The following is a 21,749-nucleotide window of genomic DNA, read 5'->3' as shown; positions in this document are numbered from 1 at the left end:
CTTACAGTCCTTGGGGGATTCACAGCTATGTCTTCTCTTGCTCCTGTTCATCTTTTTTAGTTTTTATTAGCAAAGATCACTTGAATCAATACATTTGATGGCCCCTCTGACTAAATGACAAACGTAAGATAAGATAGGGATTGAAAGGGGAAAAATGAATTAAAAATTGAGAAAAGGAATGACTAGAGGATGATAGTGTGTGTGTGTAAAGAGAAGGGCAGATAAAAGCAATAGCAGCTGGTCACCTGGGAGTCTGTGTTAATAATTGAGTGATCTTGCCTTTGTGTCAGAATAATATTACTGAAGTCTTATCACAGCAGAAGGAAGACAAAGATCTGACTGAGGCCAAGGAAACAAGAGGATTCATGAAGCATATGTGCCAGAGGTTGAACATTTAACAGACATTCTTGTCATGCGTTTGCTTAAAGGGTCTTTTAATTCTCCACAAATGTCACCAAAGAACATAATGGTGATAATGACACACCAGTGACATCTAAAAACAGCATAAAGTGCCTGCATTTTATCAACCCTGATTGTTACTCTCGGCCATTTTTTTTTTTTTTTTTTTTTTTTTTTCCCCTCTTAAAAGTCTATTGTGGCTAAAGGTAATGTCATCTTCCTGTAGATGCCGGCAAGGTTTTTCTGGAGAGAACTGTGAAGAAATAATTGACTTCTGCAAGCTGTTCAGTATTAACTGCCTGAATGAGGGATTGTGTCTCAACCTAGTTGGAGGATATAATGTAAGTAACCTATTATTATTATTATTTTTTTTTTTTGCAGTTGTTTATTTGCACATAAAAAAAATCATTTCCGATCACATACATTTGTTATATTACTCCATTAAAAGGGACTTTTGAACTCAAGGAACCTTTTCATAGTTCCTAGAACTATTGGCTGAAGTACCTGGATTTTGCCATGTTCGCACCGCAGGAGCAATTTTAGTTCTAGGAACTCCTTTTGGGAGAACTAAATTAGCTCCAATTTCAGAGTAGGGTCTAAACCAGCACTATAGGAACTATCAGTGACGTAAGTGTATGTTGATTGGTCAAACATATGTCAAAAACCAGCACCCAGCATTTTTAAAAAGCCGTGAAAACATATTTACTTCACGAACATGGAAAACAGCGATAACGGCATTTACCTGTTGTCTGCAGGGTTGTGTTCTTTTCTCTGCCTCGATGATATGTAATACTGAAAGTTGTCATAGGAGATTTTTGCTCTTTCTGTTACGTAAATTACGCGTTTACATTCCATCTCCATTATCACAAAACCCACGACACACAACAAACACAGCTCCAATCATGGCATCCTCCATCCAGCGGTTTTTAGCGTTTGTACATGCCGCACTTAAAGACACCCCTGTCAGCCACTTCAGAGTTCCTATTGTCGGTGCTAATGCAACCAGGAACATGGCCTGGGGGGAAAATTAGTTCTTGGGGAACTATCCTAGTGGCCAGTTCCTATAACTGAGTTCTTAGAACTATTTGGTGTGAAAGTGCTTAAAGAGAAGCTAAATGAGAACTTGTGGATTAAAAGAGATGTATATGCTGTGGCATTAGGAAGTTTGTAGAGAAATGTTGTCTATATACACTCACGGGCCACTTTATTAGGTACACCTTGCTTGCTTTACCTTCAGACCTGCATTCATTTTTCATGGCATAGATTCAACAAGGTGCTGGAAACATTGCTCAGAGATTTTGGTCCATGTTGGCATGATAGCATCATGCAGTTGCTGCAGATTTGTCGGCTGCACATCCATGATGCAAATCACCCGCATCTCTGGCATCAACAAACATTTTCACCCACAGAACTGCTGCTCACTGGATGCTTTTTGTTTTTCAGACCATTCTCTGTAAACCCTCGAGATGGTTGTGCTTGAAAATCCCAGTAGATCAGCAGTTTCTGAAACACTCGGACCAGCCCGTCTGGTACCAAACAACCATGCCATGTTCAAAGTCACTTAATCATCTTTCCTCCCCATTGTTATACTCAGTTTGAACTTCAGCAAACCGTCTTGACCATGTCTACATGCTTTAAATGCATTGAGTTGCTGCCATGTGATTGGCTGATTAGATATTTGCTTTAACGAGCAGTTGAACAGGTGTACCTAATAAAGTGTCAGATGAGTACAAATATATAAATATTGTGTATGTGTATACAGTATCTCACAGAAGTGAGTACACCCCTCACATTTTTGTAAATATTTTATTATATCTTTTCATGTGACAACACTGAAAAAATGATGCTTTGCTACAATGTAAAGTAGTGAGTGTACAGCTTGTATAACAGTGTAAATTTGCTGTCCCCTCAAAATAACTCAACACACAGCCATTAATGTCTAAACCGCTGGCCACAAAAGTGAGTACACCCCTAAGTGAAAATGTCTAAATTAGGCCCAAAGTGTCAAAATCTTGTGTGGCCACCATTATTTTCCAGCACTGCACAATCTAAAAAAAAAGAATTGTTGCTCTACGTAAAGATGGCGTAGGCTATAAGAAGATTGCCAAGACCCTGAAACTGAGCTGCAGCACGGAGGCCAAGACCATACAGCAGTTTAACAGGACAGGTTCCACTCAGAACAGGCCTTGCCATGGTTGACCAAAGAAGTTGAGTGCACGTGCTCAGTGTCATATCCAGAGGTTGTGTTTGGGAAATAGACATATGAGTGCTGCCAGCATTGCTGCAGAGGTTGAAGGGGTGGGGGGTCAGCATGTCAGTGCTCAGACCATACGCCGCACACTGCATCAAATTTGTCTGCATGGCTGTCATCCCAGAAGGAAGCCTCTTCTAAAGATGATGCACAAAAAAGCCCGCAAACAGTTTGCTGGAGACAAGCAGACTAAAGGGCATGGATTATTGGAACCATGTCCTATGGTCTGATGAGACCAAGATAAACTTATTTGGTTCAGATGGTGTCAAGCGTGTGTGGCGGCAGCCAGGTGAGGAGTACAAAGACAAGTGTGTCTTGCCTACAGTCAAGCATGGTGGTGGGAGTGTCATGGTCTGGGGCTGCATGAGTGCTGCCGGCACTGGGGAGCTACAGTTCATTGAGGGAACCATGAATGAGCAGAGCATGATCCCCTCCCTTCGGAGACTGGGCCGCAGGGCAGTATTCCAACATGATAATGACCCCAAACACACCTCCAAGACGAAAACTGCCTTGTTAAAGAAGCTGAGGGTAAAGATGATGGACTGGCCAAGCATGTCTCCAGACCTAAACCCTATTGAGCATCTGTGGGGCATCCTCAAAAGGAAAGTGGAGGAGCGCAAGGTCTCTAACATCCACCAGCTCCGTGATGTCGTCATGGAGGAGTGGAAGAGGACTCCAGTGGCAACCTGTGAAGCTCTGGTGCCCAAGAGGGTTTAGGCAGTGCTGGAAAATAATGGTGGCCACACAAAATATTGACACTTTGGGCCCAATTTGGACATTTTCACTTAGGGGTGTACTCACTTTTGTGGCCAGCGGTTTAGACATTAATGGCTGTGTGTTGAGTTATTTTGAAGGGACAGCAAATTTACACTGTTATACAAGCTGTACACTCACTACTTTACATTGTAGCAAAGTATCATTTGAAAAGATATAATAAAATATTTACAAAAATGTGAGGGGTGTACTCACTTCTGTGAGATACTGTATACAGTAGTCAGATTGTTTCTTTTGATTTCCTACCCAAAATGGCAATGCAAATACAGTCATGGCATGACAAATAATCATCCCAACATCCACCAAAAATCTCTCCCTGCCCCACATCTGTTAATTTATAAGAGTTTTTTTTTTTTTTTTTTTTTAATATATCAGTCTCGCAGTCACATAATCGGATCCTTGATTTATGCTCATGTCTCAAGGTTTCAGCCATGCTCTTCTATTTCAATATCATCTTTCTGTCACTCCCATCAACAGATCTGCACTTTGAGTGATGTGTCACAGTTATAAGCTGTCGATTGATGTAGTCGCATCTGTTTTTGTTATGAAGTGCTCTAGAATATGCGCTTCACATGAATTGATTTACTTCAAGTGCAATTTGTTAAACTATCAAATTGGTTGTTCATACATGGGGATCTGTCACAGTTATGCAAAATGTATGAATTTAAATGCTCTTTTGATATAATACAAAAATATTTTTGGAGCAATGTCTTATGTTGAGTGAATGACTTATGATTGATCCTGACTATTAAATTTTTTTTTTTTTAAATTTCTCCTTTTGTGGGAAAGTATTATGGAAACATAATAGAATACAGGTTTGGAATGACATGCAGGTGAATGAATAATGACACAAATAAAAATTTTAGTTAAACCATTTCATTAATCAGAATGTTCAAATATTTATTTTACAGGTATAAAAAAAAAAATGAGGCCTGAAAAATATCAACATTCTCAAAAATGAAGGGGAAAAAATAGTTTTTGAGTGTGTCAGCATTAACTCTGAAAGATTTAAAAAAGTAGAAGTTCTCTATTTTATGTTACAATGTGCTGATAACGTTCCGGAAAGCTCAAAATGTGTTCTTGAAGACTTTATGGTTGATATATATGGCTTTCCTTAAAAATAACCTAAAAACAAATCTGAAACTTGAAAAACTGCAGGCTACCGTTGCGCATTGGAATTTTAAAGCCTGTTTCTCTGCAGAAGTTGCTGTGATGTATGTAAACATCAGCTATTATAAGAGCTGATTTGGTTAACATGCTGTTTGGAGACATCTGGTTGTTTAATTTCTAATCAGTCACATCCTTAATTAAAACTTTGACAGAGTCCAGGAAACAGGCCACATTTTTTCATTAGCAAATTGATGATGAATTTGTTGGTCATCAACAACATTTTTCTTCTCTTGAACTTTATTTCTCCCCCTTTAATCTTCCTAAACTCTATGCTGTAATATTGCCTTCTGAAAAACGATTCTTAGAATTACCAAATACTGAATTGGCTAAGACTTTTGATTTAAGGATCTTTAGTAACACTTTACTTTGTAACCATAGGGGATTAGAAAGTATAATTACCTTTTCGTCAAAAGCTTGAATGCATGTTTAACTGAACTACAAGAACAGCAGGGGATTGTATATATTTTAAACACATGATTGTAGAAGTATTTAGTGTTTTGGTGATTGATTGAATATCTAATAATTAAGGTTAATTACTTTTTTTTTTTTTTTTTCCCCTACAGTGTCTCTGTGCACCAGGATGGATGGGGGAGTTTTGTCAGTACTTGGATAATGCATGCTTAGCCTATCCAAACAGATGCTTGAACGGAGCTACTTGCATCAGTATGAGTCAGCCAACTGCACCCCCGCACTATATGTGCACCTGTCTCCCTGGATACACAGGTTAAAAGAAAACTATATCAACAAACTCCGGAATATGTTATCCTGATTTATGTTCAAGTTTGCACAGAGTTTGGCAGCAGAAGCTTTTTAAAGCCACACTCATATCGATTTTTTTTTTTTTTTTTCTACAGTAGAATTGGAGAGGGAATTATTGTCACCTTTTCATGCAGTGTCGGAGATTGCATATAAGAAAACAATTTGCTATATCCGTATAAATCTGAATATAGCATGTAAAATATTTCTGTCAGCTAGTGAATGTGTTCTATTGGGGACATTTTTGAGAAAGTTACATGACACTCAGACTTGTAACTATAATTCTTGAATTTGATTTAAAGCTGCAGTCCGTAACTTTTTTTTTTTTTTTTTGGTTAAAAATGATCCAAAATCAATTTTTGAGCAAGTACATAACCAGCCAGTGTTCAAAACTATTTCCTTACCTTAGCCCGATTCACAACGGTAAGCTTGTAATAATGTTTTCTAATAAGAGTGGTACTGGTGGGTTTCCGTGGGAAATTCAAGCATGCAGTCGTTCGTCATTGCGTCATTACATCACGTCTGTTTACATAAAGAAGGAGTCCCAGCTAGTAGGCTATATGGCATGTAAGGATGCTACAGGCGGCAGATCATTTATAGCCTTTTCTCACAGCAGCTGTAATAATTAAACTTAACGTTTTGTTGGTAAATTGTAATCCAGAAAGGTCCAAATGACAATCATCAGTTACAACTGGAGATTCACCCGTAGTCAAAAGCAAAAGACTTCGGACTGTGGAATGACTACAGAAATTGAAATCTACAGGTAACGCTATAATACACATTAAATACACATAGTCATGCAATGCTGATGTTGTTAACATTAATAATTTGAGAACAAAGTATAACAATAATAATAATTTGCATGGTTTGACGTGATCCAAGCTAAGTGATCGTTAGATTTAATCACCATTGGCAGCGTGATTTATTGTTATGCTTTTTTTCTGTTGGTCAGAACAAAAGTGGCAGACATGTGACATTTTCCGGTGAAAATTCTTATTTTGGTCTTTCTTCCAAGACGTAGAATCTGTGATTTCGAAGTACAGAATCCACACCGATGTGGTGACTGACAGAAAACATTAGATTCATCCGCGCTGAGGAGCCGTACTAGGGCTGCACGATTTGGAGTAAAAATCTAATTGCGATTTTTCAGGTTAAAATTGCGATTTGCGATTTAAAATGCGATTTTATAAAACATATGAAAAAAAAAAATTATAAACACTACCAGGCTTGTTTTGCTTGTTTGTAGGGCTGCACAATTTGGCCTGAAATTTTGTGCTAATATATTATTTTGACTAATTATTTTTATTATTATTATCATCATTATTGCTAAATAAAAATATTAAACCAAATAAGAAATATTACTGTTGTAATAACTTTCATTATTAAAGTATTTAGCATTACTATTACTATAATAATTAGAAAATAATATTTAAAACTTGTATGACAAAATGTGGGGTTACCTGTTAACATGCAAGCAGTATGTCTATAAATCATTAGAAAGGTCTAAGGATTTATTATCAAATATTATATTATGATAAAAATCTGTCTCAATAATTTCTTTATTTTTGTCAGGAGGTATGCAAAATCAAAAATGGAGTCCATGTATTTAATATGAACTACGTGCCTCTTATGCATCCACCGTGGAATAAAAAACCCTGTACACTTATGTACGCTGGAGAAAAACATATTGATTATACGTTCCCCTCAAAGTTCTTAAGAGAGAGGAATTATTTTTCCTATTTTTACCCTGAATAGGATTGAGTGAGCTTTACTTGGCGCTAAACATGTCTGTTTCATACTGGACGCCGGAGGGCGCCCTTAAACAGATACTCCAAATATACGCAATATAACAAACGCTGTTCCAGGAAATCCCCAATGTGCATCATGCTATCGCTGTGACTGAATAAAAAGAAGGTAGGAACGCTTTGATTGATTAAACTTGAATAAAATAAACAGACGACTACAACAATACATTTTTTTTATATGTTTTCTTCAAGCCTTCTCGGGTATTTCCGTAATAATAAAGTATATTTATAATCCGATGCTAATCAAAATGCTATTTCAAACACTCAACTGACGTTATGAAGTGAGTTTGGAGTAAAAACATAGTAAATGTTGTCTTTTGTTAGAAAAGAAGTTCATAAAGGCTTTTCATGTTTGGAAAGTTTGTATATTTGACGTGTGTTCCTTTTTCTAATGCAGTGCTCTCAGGTGGAGCGTCATTTACTACCGATCACAGAGCAGCTTTTCACTAACACGCTGTGTACATATTTATATAATTAAAAATCGCAGCCTTTGCGATGTCATAATCGCACTAATCCAAATCGCGATTTCGATTCGATTACGATTAATCGTGCAGCCCTAAGCCGTACCAATGCACAACCCACGTAAAGTTGATAATTCCGCTAATAACTGCAATTTCAGGTTTTAAACAGAGATGGCGACAAAGAGGCAAAACTTATGGACTGCAGCTTTAAGGTTTGTTTTTGAGTAAAAGGAAACTTCCAGAAATATTAATTTCATATTTATACTAGAAGAGCAATTAATTTCCTTGAGTGCTCTACTTTAACTCAGAACAATGAAGCCAACCATCAATATATAATTAGTATATTTTCATATTAATATTTATTTTTATAAAGTATGCACATTTAATGGTGCTGTTTGTTAGATGGTGGTTGTTGTTTTTTTTTTTTTGGCATACTGAGGAAAACATGTTCTACCTATCAGGAAAAAAACAGGCATATTTAGTGAAAATTAATGATGTAATTATGTTTGGTTACAAAATTTATGTTAGGCCAATTCTTGGAATTGCAGTTCAGTAAATTACTCTTCTTGTCATTCAACATCCTGTGGGCATGGCCAGTTCTATTCAAATTCCAACTCATGAATTTGAAAAGGAGCCAGTTCTGAATTTTGCCCTAGCCTGAATGACACAGTTTCATGTCCAACATCTATATCATCCGCTTTAATGTGACTCAGAGTGCGTGTCCCACCGAGACGAGTCCCGCTGCCCTGAGGCATCTCTTTACCGTAACTCATCTTTGCACATTGCCCTCCTAACTGGATTATTCTGTAATTTGTTTCATCATGCCTGCTAAATGAAGGGCAAATAGAGGTTAGAGAACACTTAATCGGTAAATCTAACTGGGAAAGCAAGATCTTTCATTAGCTTGGCCACCAGTGCATGAGCACAGGAGGAGCTATTTGCCTAAACAACCCAGAAACAAATAAACAAATGAGAAATGATTTACTGGATTTCATCAGTCATGACGTGTTGATCTCTGTGATATGCATTGCAGTTCAGTGCTTTTGCAGTTCAAGTCTTTTATAGGCATTTTACATGAATTATAGATGATCTGCATTTTATGACACCTATAAACCGTGACATGTTATGAAGCTGTATTGTCTGAAAAATGCCGTCCCTGAGAGATTTCTTTTAGTATTACATACATAGCAGATCTCATATTGTCAACGGGATAATCGCCAATGCTTCTGTGTCCTTGTTATCACCTCTTAGTCTCCTTGATGGCTCTATTTCCCTTCTTAGCAGATGAAGAAATTCATCTTTCCACATGCGACAAGAGGCACCTGACGATTTCTGCCTCTCTGTGGGCTGTATAATAGATTAGAATACTACTAGGAGAAAACATGTCACAGCTCAAACCTCAATGTTTTATTTAGACATCTGGATGATGCTGGCGATATCTCCATCGATTAATGACCCCAGAGACTTAAAAACGACCGTTCCTGTCCCATTTCTCACCACTGTATTGCCAGAAGGCCAATGTGAAATGTCAAGTGCTTTCATTATAATCTTCCTCCAAAAGTCAGACGACATGTTGAGGGAAGATAATGTGACTTCTCTCACAGCAGAGAAAAGCGTCGGTGAAGCAGATCTTGCACTGGATAAGACTTTCAAATGTTTTTTTGTTTTTTTTCTACAGCTTGCGTTGCTTTTTCCATGCGAAGATTTGATTGATTTGATTCCATGTTACGTTAATTGTTACAAAAAAGTGTGTGGATGAAAAACATTAGACTCAGATCTGCCAATCAGCTGGGAATATGACCTTCAGAACAGTTCTTGAGTTGCTGCTGATTACTAACTGCTGTAAATATGAACTGCCTTAACATCCAAAAAAATCCCATATGCCCTGCTTATTAAGTTGGCAGAGGTTAACCTGAAGATAACGATGCAGCTTAATTTATAATGTGCTGCCATCCGAAATCTTCAAGAGCATTCGGTTCAAAAGTGTTTCTTAAAAGAATAATTCACCCTAAAATAAATTATTATATACATATGTACTCATCACATTTTGTTTTTTTTGTCTGTGGAAACAAGAAAACAGATTTGAACAATCTTAACCATGTCTGTCAAGCTCATTTTACAAAAAAAAAAATAAATAAATAAATCATAGTACCATAAAAAGACTTTTAGATATTTTAAATGGTGCATTTAAAATTTCATTTAGTTTTTATTAGTTTCATTAGTTTTAGTTAATTTCAGCACTTTTGTTCTTTTTATTAGTTTTTTCTTATTTCTATTTAGCTTTATTATAAGCTTTATTTTATTTTTATTTCAGTTTTAGTATTTTTAGTATTTTCTGTTCTACGGGCCCTATTTGAACAATCTAAATGCATGGTCTAAAGCACACGGCGCAAGTGTCCGAATCCACTTTTGCTAGTTTAAGGACAGGAAAAATGGTCGGCGTGCCTGGCGCATGGTCTAAAAAGGTTGTCCCTATTCTCTTAATGAGTAATGGGTGTGTTTTGGGTGTAACGTGCAATATATCAATCAGAGTCTCCTCTCCCATTCCCTTTAAAAGGCAGTTGCGCTTGCACCATGCGGATTTGCTATTTACATGGCGGAATTTGCAAGCAGAAAAACTGAACGCTTCTCTAGCGAGGAAACGGATCTGCTCGTGCGCGAGGTTAAAGCACGATTCCACCAAAGCATTTTTATCTTTATGCACACAATAATAATCTTTTACGTTGTAATTCTCTTATTTTTAATATTTGGCATGTTTGTGTGCTGCTGCGCATTCCTGTGTGTGTAATAAGCAGAGTGTACGTGCGTTGTGCACCCGCATATAGGCGCATATTACTAACACACCCTTTAAATAACAAATAAAATATTTTGCCATTGACTTTAGACCAGGTTTCAGTTGGTCAATGGTGGCGTCTATTTCAGTTGCCTCAACATAGCAACACGCCAACAGTGCGCCTGAACACACCTCGTTTTCAGACCAGCACGCCCATGGGTGCACAAATGGGCGCAAATGCATTTGCTATTTAAACAACGTGAAGCAGGATGTGAAAATGATAACTGTGTCGGGCTGAAACTAGCAAAAAACACCTGTGTCGCGCCTGGCGCCACATTGCGCCAGGTATATAATAGTGCCCTTAGTGTGGAAGCTTGTTTCCGCCACTGAATAAAAATTAAAAAGGCAATTGCGACTTTTTATCTCACAATTGACTTTTTTTCTTCCTCCTCCTTCTTCTTTTCTCAAAATTGTGAGAAATAAACTTGCAATTGCGAGTTATAATGTCAGAATTGAGAGATATAAACTCACAATTGTGTGAAATAAAGTCAGAATTGCAAGTTATAAACTCACAATTGCACGTTATAATCTCACAATTGCTATAATTGATATAAACTCCAATTCTGGAGTTACTCCAATTCTGCGAGTTATAAAGTCCAATTCTGAGGAAAAAAGAACTGACTTTTTTTCCCCTCAGAATTGCGAGTTTATATCTCACAATTCTGACTTTATGTTATATTTTAATAGTTTTAGTTAAAAATAACAACTCTAAGAAAATCATGCCGTTTCGGAATGAATGATTTTCCATTTTTAGGCTATTTTCACTATTTCTTTATTCTGACATTCTTTGCCTCCTCACTTCTTTTTTTTTTTCATTGCCTTTTACACAAAAGTTGAGTCACTTATATACTTCCCCTCTTTGGCATCTCTCTTAGTTCCATATGTTGTATCATTTTGCATACAGTCTGTCTGCGTTAACTGTCTGAACTGTGACTCAGTAAATGGCACTTTGAACTGTTGCTGAATTAGTTTCTTGTGGGTGTTTCGGGATGTAAAATACTATTTGGCCTCTCTTCTCTGTGACGTGCACCCACAGTGAGCCATAGGGGGAAAAAGTTTCCAAATTTGTTTCTAAATCCCAAATGTCAAAAGTGAAGTCAATATGTTCAGGGGAGACGGAGCGTAAAAGCTTAACTAACACTCCATTCACACCCCTGTCTTCCTGCAGGACGCTACTGTGAGGCTGAAGTAAATGAGTGCGATTCCAGTCCCTGTCAGCACCAGGGAACATGCACTGACTTTGTTGGATACTACAACTGTGCCTGTCCTTCAGGTACGAGTTTCTCTTACTTCTGAGAATGAGCTTTTTTCTTTTTTTGACTGTGCCACAAATCCCCACCGTGCCAGCACCAGCGGCTCTGACTGACAGCTGAACAAATCACTCCCATTCTCACACTGCCAGAGCTCATTAGTACTGCAGAATTGTGTCAATATTGTGTTATGAAATGCTCTTCCCTTTTGAGGCCACTGCATTGATATGGTTTCCTCCCGTAATTGTTGGTTCTGCTCACTCTTTCTGAGGCATGATTTGCATTCACTGATGCAACCTGATGGCTCACCCTAGAGATTGGCAACTCACTGGCGGGGTTACAAGCATGCTTCTCTGCCAGCTGCTCCCTTCCGCTCAATGAGTAGAGGACCCAGAGTCCCAAACGCCCCCTCCCTAAATCTGCCCACGCGTGCTCGCTACTCAGAGAAAGAGATGCAAAAAGGAGAATCATTTGAATGACTTTCTCATAAAAAGATGCATTTTCTTTTTTAATAATACCTGTAATAAATACTTGTATGTATAACTGTATGTATACAATAAAGTATGTAAAACTATAAAATGCTTAAAAATGAACCCAAACCCAAAAGTGAACATTATGCCATTATTTACTCACCCTCATGTCATTCCAAACCTTTTAGACTTAATTTTTAATGCAGAACATAAAAGAAGTAACTTACCATTGACTCAGTGATTCAGTGAGCATAGATTACAAAAATGATTTCAAGCCATGTGGGCCTTGATTGTTTGCAAGAGAGTTAATATCATTTAGTTCACCCAAAAATGAAATTTCTATCATTAATTACTTACCCTCGTTCCACACCCGTAAGACCTTCATTCATCTTTGGAACACAAAGATATTTTGATAAAATCTGAGAGGTTTTTCAAATCCTCCATTGAAAGCAATGAAATTACCACATTCGAGGTCCAGAAAAGTTGTAAAAACATTGTTAAAATAGTCAATGTGACTACAGTGGTTCAACCTTAATATTATGAAGCAACAAGAATACTTTTTGTGCGCAAAAACAAAACAAAAATAACGACTTTATTTAACAAATTTGTCTCTCCCCTTTCATTCTGCTATGCTATTTACGAGCTTCCGTGTTTATGTCCAAATGGCGGCTCAGTATTGGCCGGCTCTGGTCACGTGAGCAGCAGAATCACAGGGGAGAGACAAATTTGTTGAATAAAGTCATTATTTTTGTTGTTTTTGTGCACAAAAAGTATTCTCGTCGCTTATTTGTTTTCTTATATATTTGTTTTCTGGAGATAAACAAAGGTCTTACAGGTGTGGAACAGCATGAGGGTGAGTAATTAATGACAGAAATTTCATTTTTAAGTGAACTAACTCTTTAATATCTATAAACTTATGTAACGTTCTGTAATTGTTTTCCTTCACTGGATAAAAGGTTTGGATCACTTTTTTTTTTAATTCATTTTGAATTGGATCATGAGGCAGTCCAGTTTATTTAATGTAATTATTACTGTTGTTGGTGTTATTGTAAACAAGAGCTTGCAAAATCATAAAATATTAAAAAAAAAAAAACAGCTGGATGAAGCACAGCGGAATGGAACAGAACGTAGGGGTCTCAGTGTTTTTAAAAGTTGTTTTTAAATGCGTGTGTAAATTAACTAAAACAATTTTAATTGTTGGTCTAAGTTGTACATTTTGCTTTTTGTATGTTAAAAATATTAAAGCTAAAAAAATGACAAAAAATACACATAAATTTACTAATTGACCTCTCTAATTGACCATAGTCGACCATCCTGACCCATCCTTAATTTTCATAAGTGTGATCTTCCTGCTTAAGCCTCCATGTGAATGTATTTTGAAATTATTAGTTTTCATTATGTAAACTAAATGCAAGCAAGCCAGTTTATTTATTTATTTTTTCTCACTCCAAAAGCCCTTGAACAAACTAGCCTGGCCTCTTTCTGACCTTTACAATTTTGTTCTTTTCACTTGCACTGACTGGCTTTTAGGCTTTGAATAGGCTTTCAAAAATTGATTGCCGTTTTCTTTTACTTTCTTTTTCCAAGAAACAAAGAAGGTGGAGGGTGGGGAGAAAAGAATTTGATTTCCAGCTTGCTTCATGTTCATTGATTGACCTTATTGATTGAGGCACAATGACATGAGGAATATATGCAGTGCGTTCTCAAAGGCATTAACAAGAGCGAAGATGTTTCAATCTTGTTTAATCTTTTAAATTCTAGTTTTGCACAGGATTTCTTTTAGTTCCCAATCAAGGAAGCAGCAACGGTAAAGGCTAAGCGATTCTTCAAATTGTTTTGCGTTTCTTACCCCCCTTTGCAGGATACGCTGGGGCTGACTGTGAGATTGACATAAACGCCTGCGCATTTCCCAATGTCACCTGTCCTCCTGGGACGTTCTGTGAGGATTTGCCAGGCGACCAGCTCCATGTATGTCACACTCAGTGCCCTCGCTATCTACAGGTAGGTCAGAATTTGTCAGCCTCTTCTAGTCCCTCGTAATTCAAATAATTTCCATCGCAGTGTTCTGAACTGAGGAAATGTGATTTTATATGCGCATTAACACTATGGTTACCATAATTCAAACAAAAGTAATAATAAATTAAATAAAATCAAACAAACAAACGAAACTTCCAGTCAACTAAACTATTTTACCAGTGACAAGACAATAAATAAGTAAATAAATCAATCAATCAAAAAGCTTGAGTCAGATCAAGTGTAAACAGTTATTCAGAGTAACAAGAAGGAATATGCACTTTTTTTAGTGCATGAACTCATTTTAAAATGCATACACCACCCTCTTCCATTTCCTTTTAAGCACATGAAAGGAGCGGGTTAAAAAAAAAAAAAAAGTATGTTCTTAGCCAGCTATATTCTTTTGAAGATGTGTGAAGCTGCTTGCACGCTTTGTCACTGACTGAACTATATACCAAAGGCAAATTGCATGTCCCGTTTGAATACGCTTGATCATTTAGATTTGTTTTACTTGTGTTGGTAATCACCAACGTAAATGGCAATTAAAATGCATTAGCTTTCCTTCATTAACCAGCATGTTTTATTTAACATGGGGACCAAGCAATCCTGTTTACAAAAGACCAGAATTACCTTTACACACATATTTAAATGAAGGATTGTTCTGGAATAATGGTTGATTTTCATTTTGACAGCCATGTGCCAATGGAGGACATTGTGTTCTTAACAACATCACCAGTTATGGTTGTGTTTGTGCACCTGGATGGACTGGGCTGACCTGCTTGGTCAACATAAATGAGTGTGTCCAGCACAGGTGTCAGAACGGAGCCACCTGCGTGGATGAGGTTGGTGGGTACAGGTGAGTCTGGGTGAGATGTGTTTTTTTTTTTTTTTTTTCCCCCACATCTCTTAATGCAAGGTTTGTTTAGAGTACAGAAAATGCCTTGCTTAGAAGTTAAGTTAATTCAAATATGATTCAGTTTTGTTCATACAAAGGTTTTATAAAACAAATGAAATGCATTTTTAATGTGGTTATATATATATATATTTGCATGAACTCAAATGCAAATAAAATTAGCAATGAAAGGGATTGTTTACCCAAAAATGAAAATTCTGTCATTATTTACTCACCCTCATGTTGTGCCAAACCTGTATGCTTTGTTTCTCCACTGAACAAAAAATGTAAAGAACTATACACATTTTTTCTAAACATTGACAGTTTGTCGTGACTATGAACTGTCAGGCTCCAAAAAAGACAATTTCACACCCTAAATATTCCATATGACTAATGTTCTATGTTTCAAACCTTCTGAAGCCATATGAGAGTTTTGTGTTATGAACAGTGCAAAATGTATTCATTATTTGGTGATAACCCTCACATACGCTCCTGCTCTCAAATCAGATATGGCACCTGATGCAGTTTGAATGTCAGTAGCATCAAACAGTGATTTTTCGAGTGTCCTGTAACCAAATGTCATTGTGTCTAAGTACTGCCATAGAACCTAAATTATATTTCCAAACTGCAATAGAGGTAAAAAAAAAAAAAAAAAAGTAACACTTAATAGCTTGCATATTGGCGGTTTATTAGTACTTATAAAACAGTTAGTTCCTGTCCTTGATTCTGATTGGTCAATAGCTGTGTTTTATTCACGATAAAACATGGCTATGACCGATTCACCCAACGGTTCTGTGTATCACTACACAACACCCTTAGCAACACCCTTAGCAACCGCAACGTAAACTGTTTGTTCTCAATTGATATTGTTCATTGAAGCTTACTGTATTATGTAGAAGAATGTTGTGAGAAAGAGATCGAGTGAGCGAGTTTATTACCTGCATTCAGATTTAGCATTTTCCTTCAGGTCAGTCCTATGTTCATAATAAAAAATCTGTTTAAATGTCCAATGTATTATCTTGTCCTTTTAACAGTTAAGGGGTTTTCCCGTGACTGACAGCGCTAGTCTTGTTCCGTGTTCACAACAATTCAGTCTTTTCAATGTAAAAGTCTTCGCTACTGACTGACACACTCATAAAGACTGTCTTTGCCGCCATCTAATGGCATAATAATGTAACTTCTGTTGCTGTTCACAGTCAGGGACTATTTTTTTCCGGTAGAAGGAAGGCTATTAGTGAAAGTTTACTTCATGAAAGTTGCATTGTTATATATTTTTGGCTTTAATATTTGTATTGTGTGGTAACCATTTTATAAAAACAATAAGGTACTCGAGGCTAGTGCTGTATCCAGCACAGCCTTGAGTACCTTATTGCTTACTTATAAAGCAAATATTAATGCCTTATTCTGCATGACCGTATTCTTCATCCTTAAATCCTACCCCATACCTAAACCTAAATGCTACAACTACCTTACTATTAATAAGTAAATTAAGAGTTTATTGAGGCAGAAGTCATAGTTATAATGTTCATAGTGTTCCCCATACCCATAGTGTTACTATTTTTTTTTCTTTTTTTCTTTCTTTTCTTTTCTTTTTTTTTCTTTTCTTTTTTTTTTTAATTCTCTTTTTTTCTTTTATTTTTCTTTTAAAGACTTGGAATATTTATTTAAATAAATATTTTTTTTAGTGTATGGTCACGATGTATGGAAAAAAATATTTTGTTTCATAGATACACACAGCATAAGAGTTCAAAATTGACATGAGTGTGAGTAAATGACAAAGTGCGGGTAAATGACAAAATTTTGATATTAATTATACCTTTAATATAGCATGTTGTTGTCTTAATGTGGTGCTTTTTTTCCAAAAGGGTGATTTGAGATGGATTTATCCATTTTAAACAAGATGCTTCTCTCAATATAAAATTAAAATTGATATTCTGTTCAGGTCCAGTAGCTGTTTTCTGTCTTAAACCACCCATAGCTGCAAAAACAAATAGCATGTTCCTATGATAGAAAGCAAAGCAAATTACATTGTCCTCCCCCATGACTCAGCCATTTATTTTCATACTGTGTCCGGCTGTTTTGCTTGCGATTCCATTTAAGAGATACTGTTTTATGCATTCCAAGTTGCCTTTGTGGTCACGGATACACTGGAGTCCACTGCGAACTTGACATTGACTTCTGCTCTGGGCATCAGTGTTCAGAACACGCCGTCTGTCTGGACCAACAGCACAACTACACCTGTCACTGCATGCTGGGATATGAGGGAACATTCTGTGAGCTTGAGACGGATGAATGCAAAAGTGCACCCTGCGCCAACAGTGCCACTTGCATTGATCTGGTGGCAGGATACCAATGCCTGTGTGCTCCAGGATTTAAGGGTAAGCTAAATGTTTTGCTCGGTGGTACCACTGACAGTCTCTAGCCTAAGGAAGCTTGTTTCTGCCACTGAATAAGAAAATAAAAAAGGTAATTGTGACTTTTTTTCTCACAATTCAGACTTTTTTTTCTCAAAATTGTGTGATATAAATTTGCGAGTTATAAAGTCAGAATTGTGTGATATAAACTCGCAATTATGAGTTATAAAGTCAGAAGTGTGAGATATAAACTCACAATTGCAAGTTTTATAGTCAGAATTGTGAGTCATATGACTCAGAATTTTCTCAGACTTTATAACACTCAATTGTGAGTCTTTTTTTCCTCATAATTGGACTTTATAACTTGCAATTGCATATATCTCACAATTCTGAGAGAAGTCACAATTGTGAGATATAAACTCACAATTGCAGGAAAACGTCAGAATTGCGAGTTTATATCTTGCCATTCGGACTTTATTTCTAGAAATTTTGAGTTTATAACTTGCAATTCTGACGTTATTTCTCACAATTGTGAGTTTATATCTCGCAATTCTGACTTTATAACTGGCAATTGCAAATTTATATCTCACAATTCAGAGAAAAGATGTCAGAATTGCGAGATGTAAACTGACAATTGTGGGGAAAAAAAAGTCAGAATTGTGAGATAAAAAGTCGCAATTACCTTTTATTATTTTTTTTATTTAGTGGTGGAGATGAGCTTCCATACTGGCCCTTTGTTAGGCATTGACTTTCAATATCAACATTGTTGAATTCCTTAAGATTAAAGAGAAAATGTGGCTAAGTATCGTAATCATGATTCATTATTTTAAATAAATTATCTGAAATTATTTTAAATATTATTTAATATCTAATTAATCTGATTATTTTATGTATATTTATATGAAGGTTATAAACAAGACTTCATTCCACTTTTCATTTTCCAATTAATTCTCAATGAATAAAATTTTCCTGTGTCTGTCCTACATTTTGTCTCATTGAATACACCGTTTTACTTGGAAATTTGTGACATTAAAGTAGTAAAACATGTTTCAAATGGTAATTCACACTGACTTAAAAAAAAATGATTACACAAGTATCCACCTTATTTTTCAATGCAGAAGTGAGGTATTTTCTGTGAATGTGCAAGACTTCCGATTTATTAGCCGCTATAGGGAAATAATGAGAAGAATATCAAAGTGCAGTAAACTACAAACCAGTATGTTTATAATTAAGACAATACATTAAAATAATATGGTAAGAAATACCAGTTTGCAATATCAAGCAGCATAAAGAGCTGTTTTGTACAGCTAAAAATAACTGGAAGCGAATGACACCGGAAGCCAGACACATTAAAATTACAAATGGCCACGCCCGCTCTTACCTGAAAAATAAGGTGGATAGCATGATATGAGACAGGCTTCTTATTATCCATATTGTCTGTGTTAATGTCCATCATGCAGGTCAAACATGCTCCGAGAATATGAATGAGTGCCAGTCCAGACCCTGTCTTAATGGGGGCACCTGCATTGATCTGGTCAATTACTACATTTGTATCTGTCCACTCGGTAAGCAAAGTCCAGCACACTGTTGCAAAACAACAAATGCATCCTGAGCTGAGAGCAGTCAGCTGTGCTACACAATGTATGTTTTAAAAAACTTGATATATGCACATTATGTTAAAAAAAAATTGTCATTCTTGGGAAGGAGCCACAGGTCCATCTAGACTTTAGTAAAGATCTTATCTCCACAGCTCACATTTATCTGTAGATGTGAAGCTTTATTGGTTCCCAAAAAACATGTCCTGTATGACTCATGCTCCCTGTTTTCAAGATAATCTACCAGCCCAAGGGAAGGAGGATCCATCAGTGTAAATTTTCTAGTGTTTATTAAAACGGTCTCTCTTTAATTCTCTCAAACACGATGGTGACAGAAAACAGACCTCCATCTTGTCAGGACAGGTCTCATTAGAGGGCATGATTCTTACGGGAGATGGTATGGTGTTGGAGGATGTGATCAGGTTAGAACCTTAAAAATTCATTTAGATTTCAGAATTCAACATTCAAGATTGAATCTTAAAATAATAAGTGATGGGAAGCCATTTTCGAAAGCCTGTTCTCGGGAAACAATGCCTGAAAATCTCAGCATTTCATTTTAAATAAACTTTTCAGAAATCATATTTTTCCCATCTCAGGAGTAGGGGAGCGCGGGGCACAAACTAACACGGGGTTAGTTGTAACACACATGGTTTAAATACTTCCAAAAAGGCTAGCATGAAGAAACTTAGCGTATTTAGTAGTTGCCATATTGACAATATATAGAGAAAAAATTGCACCAAAATTCAGAAATCTTTGGAGGATATCACTGAACATTTATTTAACAATAGCAAAAGTAAATTTATTACTTAAGCTAATTTTTCGTCTATATTTTTTGTGTTTATTTAAAATTAGACAAATCTGATATTATTTTAATCTCCAATCTTGTTTAGCAGTTTGGGTAGTTCTTTCATGCTTCACTAACTATCAGAAGACACTAACCAGGTTTAAATTCCAGTTGCGCAGATAGGGTTCGTTGTAACACTGCGTTACAATGTGCCCCGCTATTAGAACTATACTATTCTATACAGTTACGATATAATTGGAATAATTAACTTTTATGAATTTCTGTTGAGAAACTATGGAAAAAAAGGTGAATAAAGACCGAGAGGAAGAACCTGAACATCCAGAAAATATTATTTCAAGAAATGTTCAGCATTTGTACTGTCTCGTCTGTTTATCTCGTGTTCTATGAGAGCTGTGAGTGGAGGGAGAGGAGTGTTTTGTTCAGATCTGTGTTTCTAAATGTCTGGATATGTTTCTTCATCAGTTTGGGTGTATTGCTTTGACCAGTGCTGAAGTTAGTCGGGCGATACCAACAACAAACGTCTAACCAATCAGCATTAGGAGGCGCATGACGGTCAAGGAGAGAGAACGACCAAGAGGGAAATTTGAAGTTCAAATTCTACTTGCAGCACCTTTAACTATGACTTTTGCCTCAATAAACTCCTAATTACTGCTTATTAGTAGTTAGTAAGGTAGTTGTTAAGTTTGGGCAGGATTAAAGGATGTAGAATATAGTCATGCAGAATAGGGCATTAATATGTGCTTTATAAGTAATAAACGGCCAAAATCCTAGTAATATGCATGTTAATAAGGATTAGTTAAAGGATTAGTTCACTTTCAAATGAAAATTACCCCGAGCTTTACTTACCCTCAAGCCATCCTAGGTGTATATGACTTTCTTCTTTCTGATGAACACAATCAGAGTTATATTAATAAATATCCTGACTCATTCAAGCTTTATAATGGCAGTGAATGGGATCAACGAGTATGAGCTGAAGAAAGTGCCTCCATCCACATCCATCCATCATAAACATGTACTCCACACGGCTCCGGGGGTTAATAAAGGCCTTCTGAAATGAATCGATTGCTTTTGTGTAAAAAAAATAAATATCCATATTTAACAAGTTATGAAGTAAAATATCTAGCTTCCGCCAGACCGCCTTCCGTATTCAACTTAGGAAGAAAGCGCAACGCCTCTCGCAGTTCAAAAAGCTTACGTTACGTCCTACGCCTTCCCTATTCAACTTACGAAAAAAGCTTAACTTGATGCTTGACGTGACGCCAGTTCCGTATTTTTCATAACTTGAATACGGAAGGCGGTCTGGCAGAAGCTAGATATATTACTTCATAACTTGTTAAGTATGGATATATATATATATTTTTTTTTTACACAAACGCATCGCTTCACTTCAGTAGGCCTTTATTAACCTCCCGGAGCCTTGTGGAGTATGTTTATGATGGATGGATGTGAATGAATGCACTTTCTTCAGCTCATACTCATTGGTCCCGTTCACTGCCATTGTAAAGCTCGGATGCATCAGGATATTTATTAATTTATCTCCGATTGTGTTCATCAGAAAGAAGAAAGTCATATACACCTAGGATGGCTTGAGGGTGAGTAAAGCTTGGGCTAATTTTCATTTGAAAGTGAACTAATCCTTTAATAGTGACAATTGGACCCGAAACTAAAGTGTTACCAATTGTTTTATTTGTGATAACGAAATTAAACATGCCAAACTGTGAAGACAAAATATTAGTAACTGATTATGTTGTAGTCAGTATATGCTCTTTTCCTGTTAACTGTTAGCGGACATCTGTATGTAAATTTAATTCCATATAATCTATTAAAATATAATGATGGTGAATGCGAAATGCAAATTAATTGGCTGAAACTTTGATTAAAAAAAAGCAAGCAATCGTATTGATTAACATTTAAATTTATT

The 21,749-nt window shown here is 36.4% G+C and overlaps 1 protein-coding gene across 1 annotated transcript in view; it reads left to right on the top strand.

Annotated features, from left to right (window-relative positions):
* The first annotated feature begins 246 nt into the window (after nt 1-246).
* Nucleotides 247-21,749, top strand: part of eys (eyes shut homolog) — a 238,982-nt gene continuing 217,479 nt past the window's right edge. Inside the window, exons 1-7 of the mRNA XM_051917822.1 lie at nt 247-740; nt 5,158-5,317; nt 11,618-11,722; nt 14,031-14,170; nt 14,875-15,038; nt 17,199-17,452; nt 18,889-18,993. Coding sequence (XP_051773782.1) covers nt 609-740; nt 5,158-5,317; nt 11,618-11,722; nt 14,031-14,170; nt 14,875-15,038; nt 17,199-17,452; nt 18,889-18,993 — 1,060 coding nt within the window. The 5' untranslated portion in view covers nt 247-608. The remainder of the gene's footprint in view (nt 741-5,157; nt 5,318-11,617; nt 11,723-14,030; nt 14,171-14,874; nt 15,039-17,198; nt 17,453-18,888; nt 18,994-21,749) is intronic.

This window comes from Ctenopharyngodon idella, chromosome 13 (assembly GCF_019924925.1).
Source record: "Ctenopharyngodon idella isolate HZGC_01 chromosome 13, HZGC01, whole genome shotgun sequence".
Classification (NCBI taxonomy): domain Eukaryota; kingdom Metazoa; phylum Chordata; class Actinopteri; order Cypriniformes; family Xenocyprididae; genus Ctenopharyngodon; species Ctenopharyngodon idella.
This window is presented reverse-complemented; position numbering and strand designations above follow the sequence as displayed.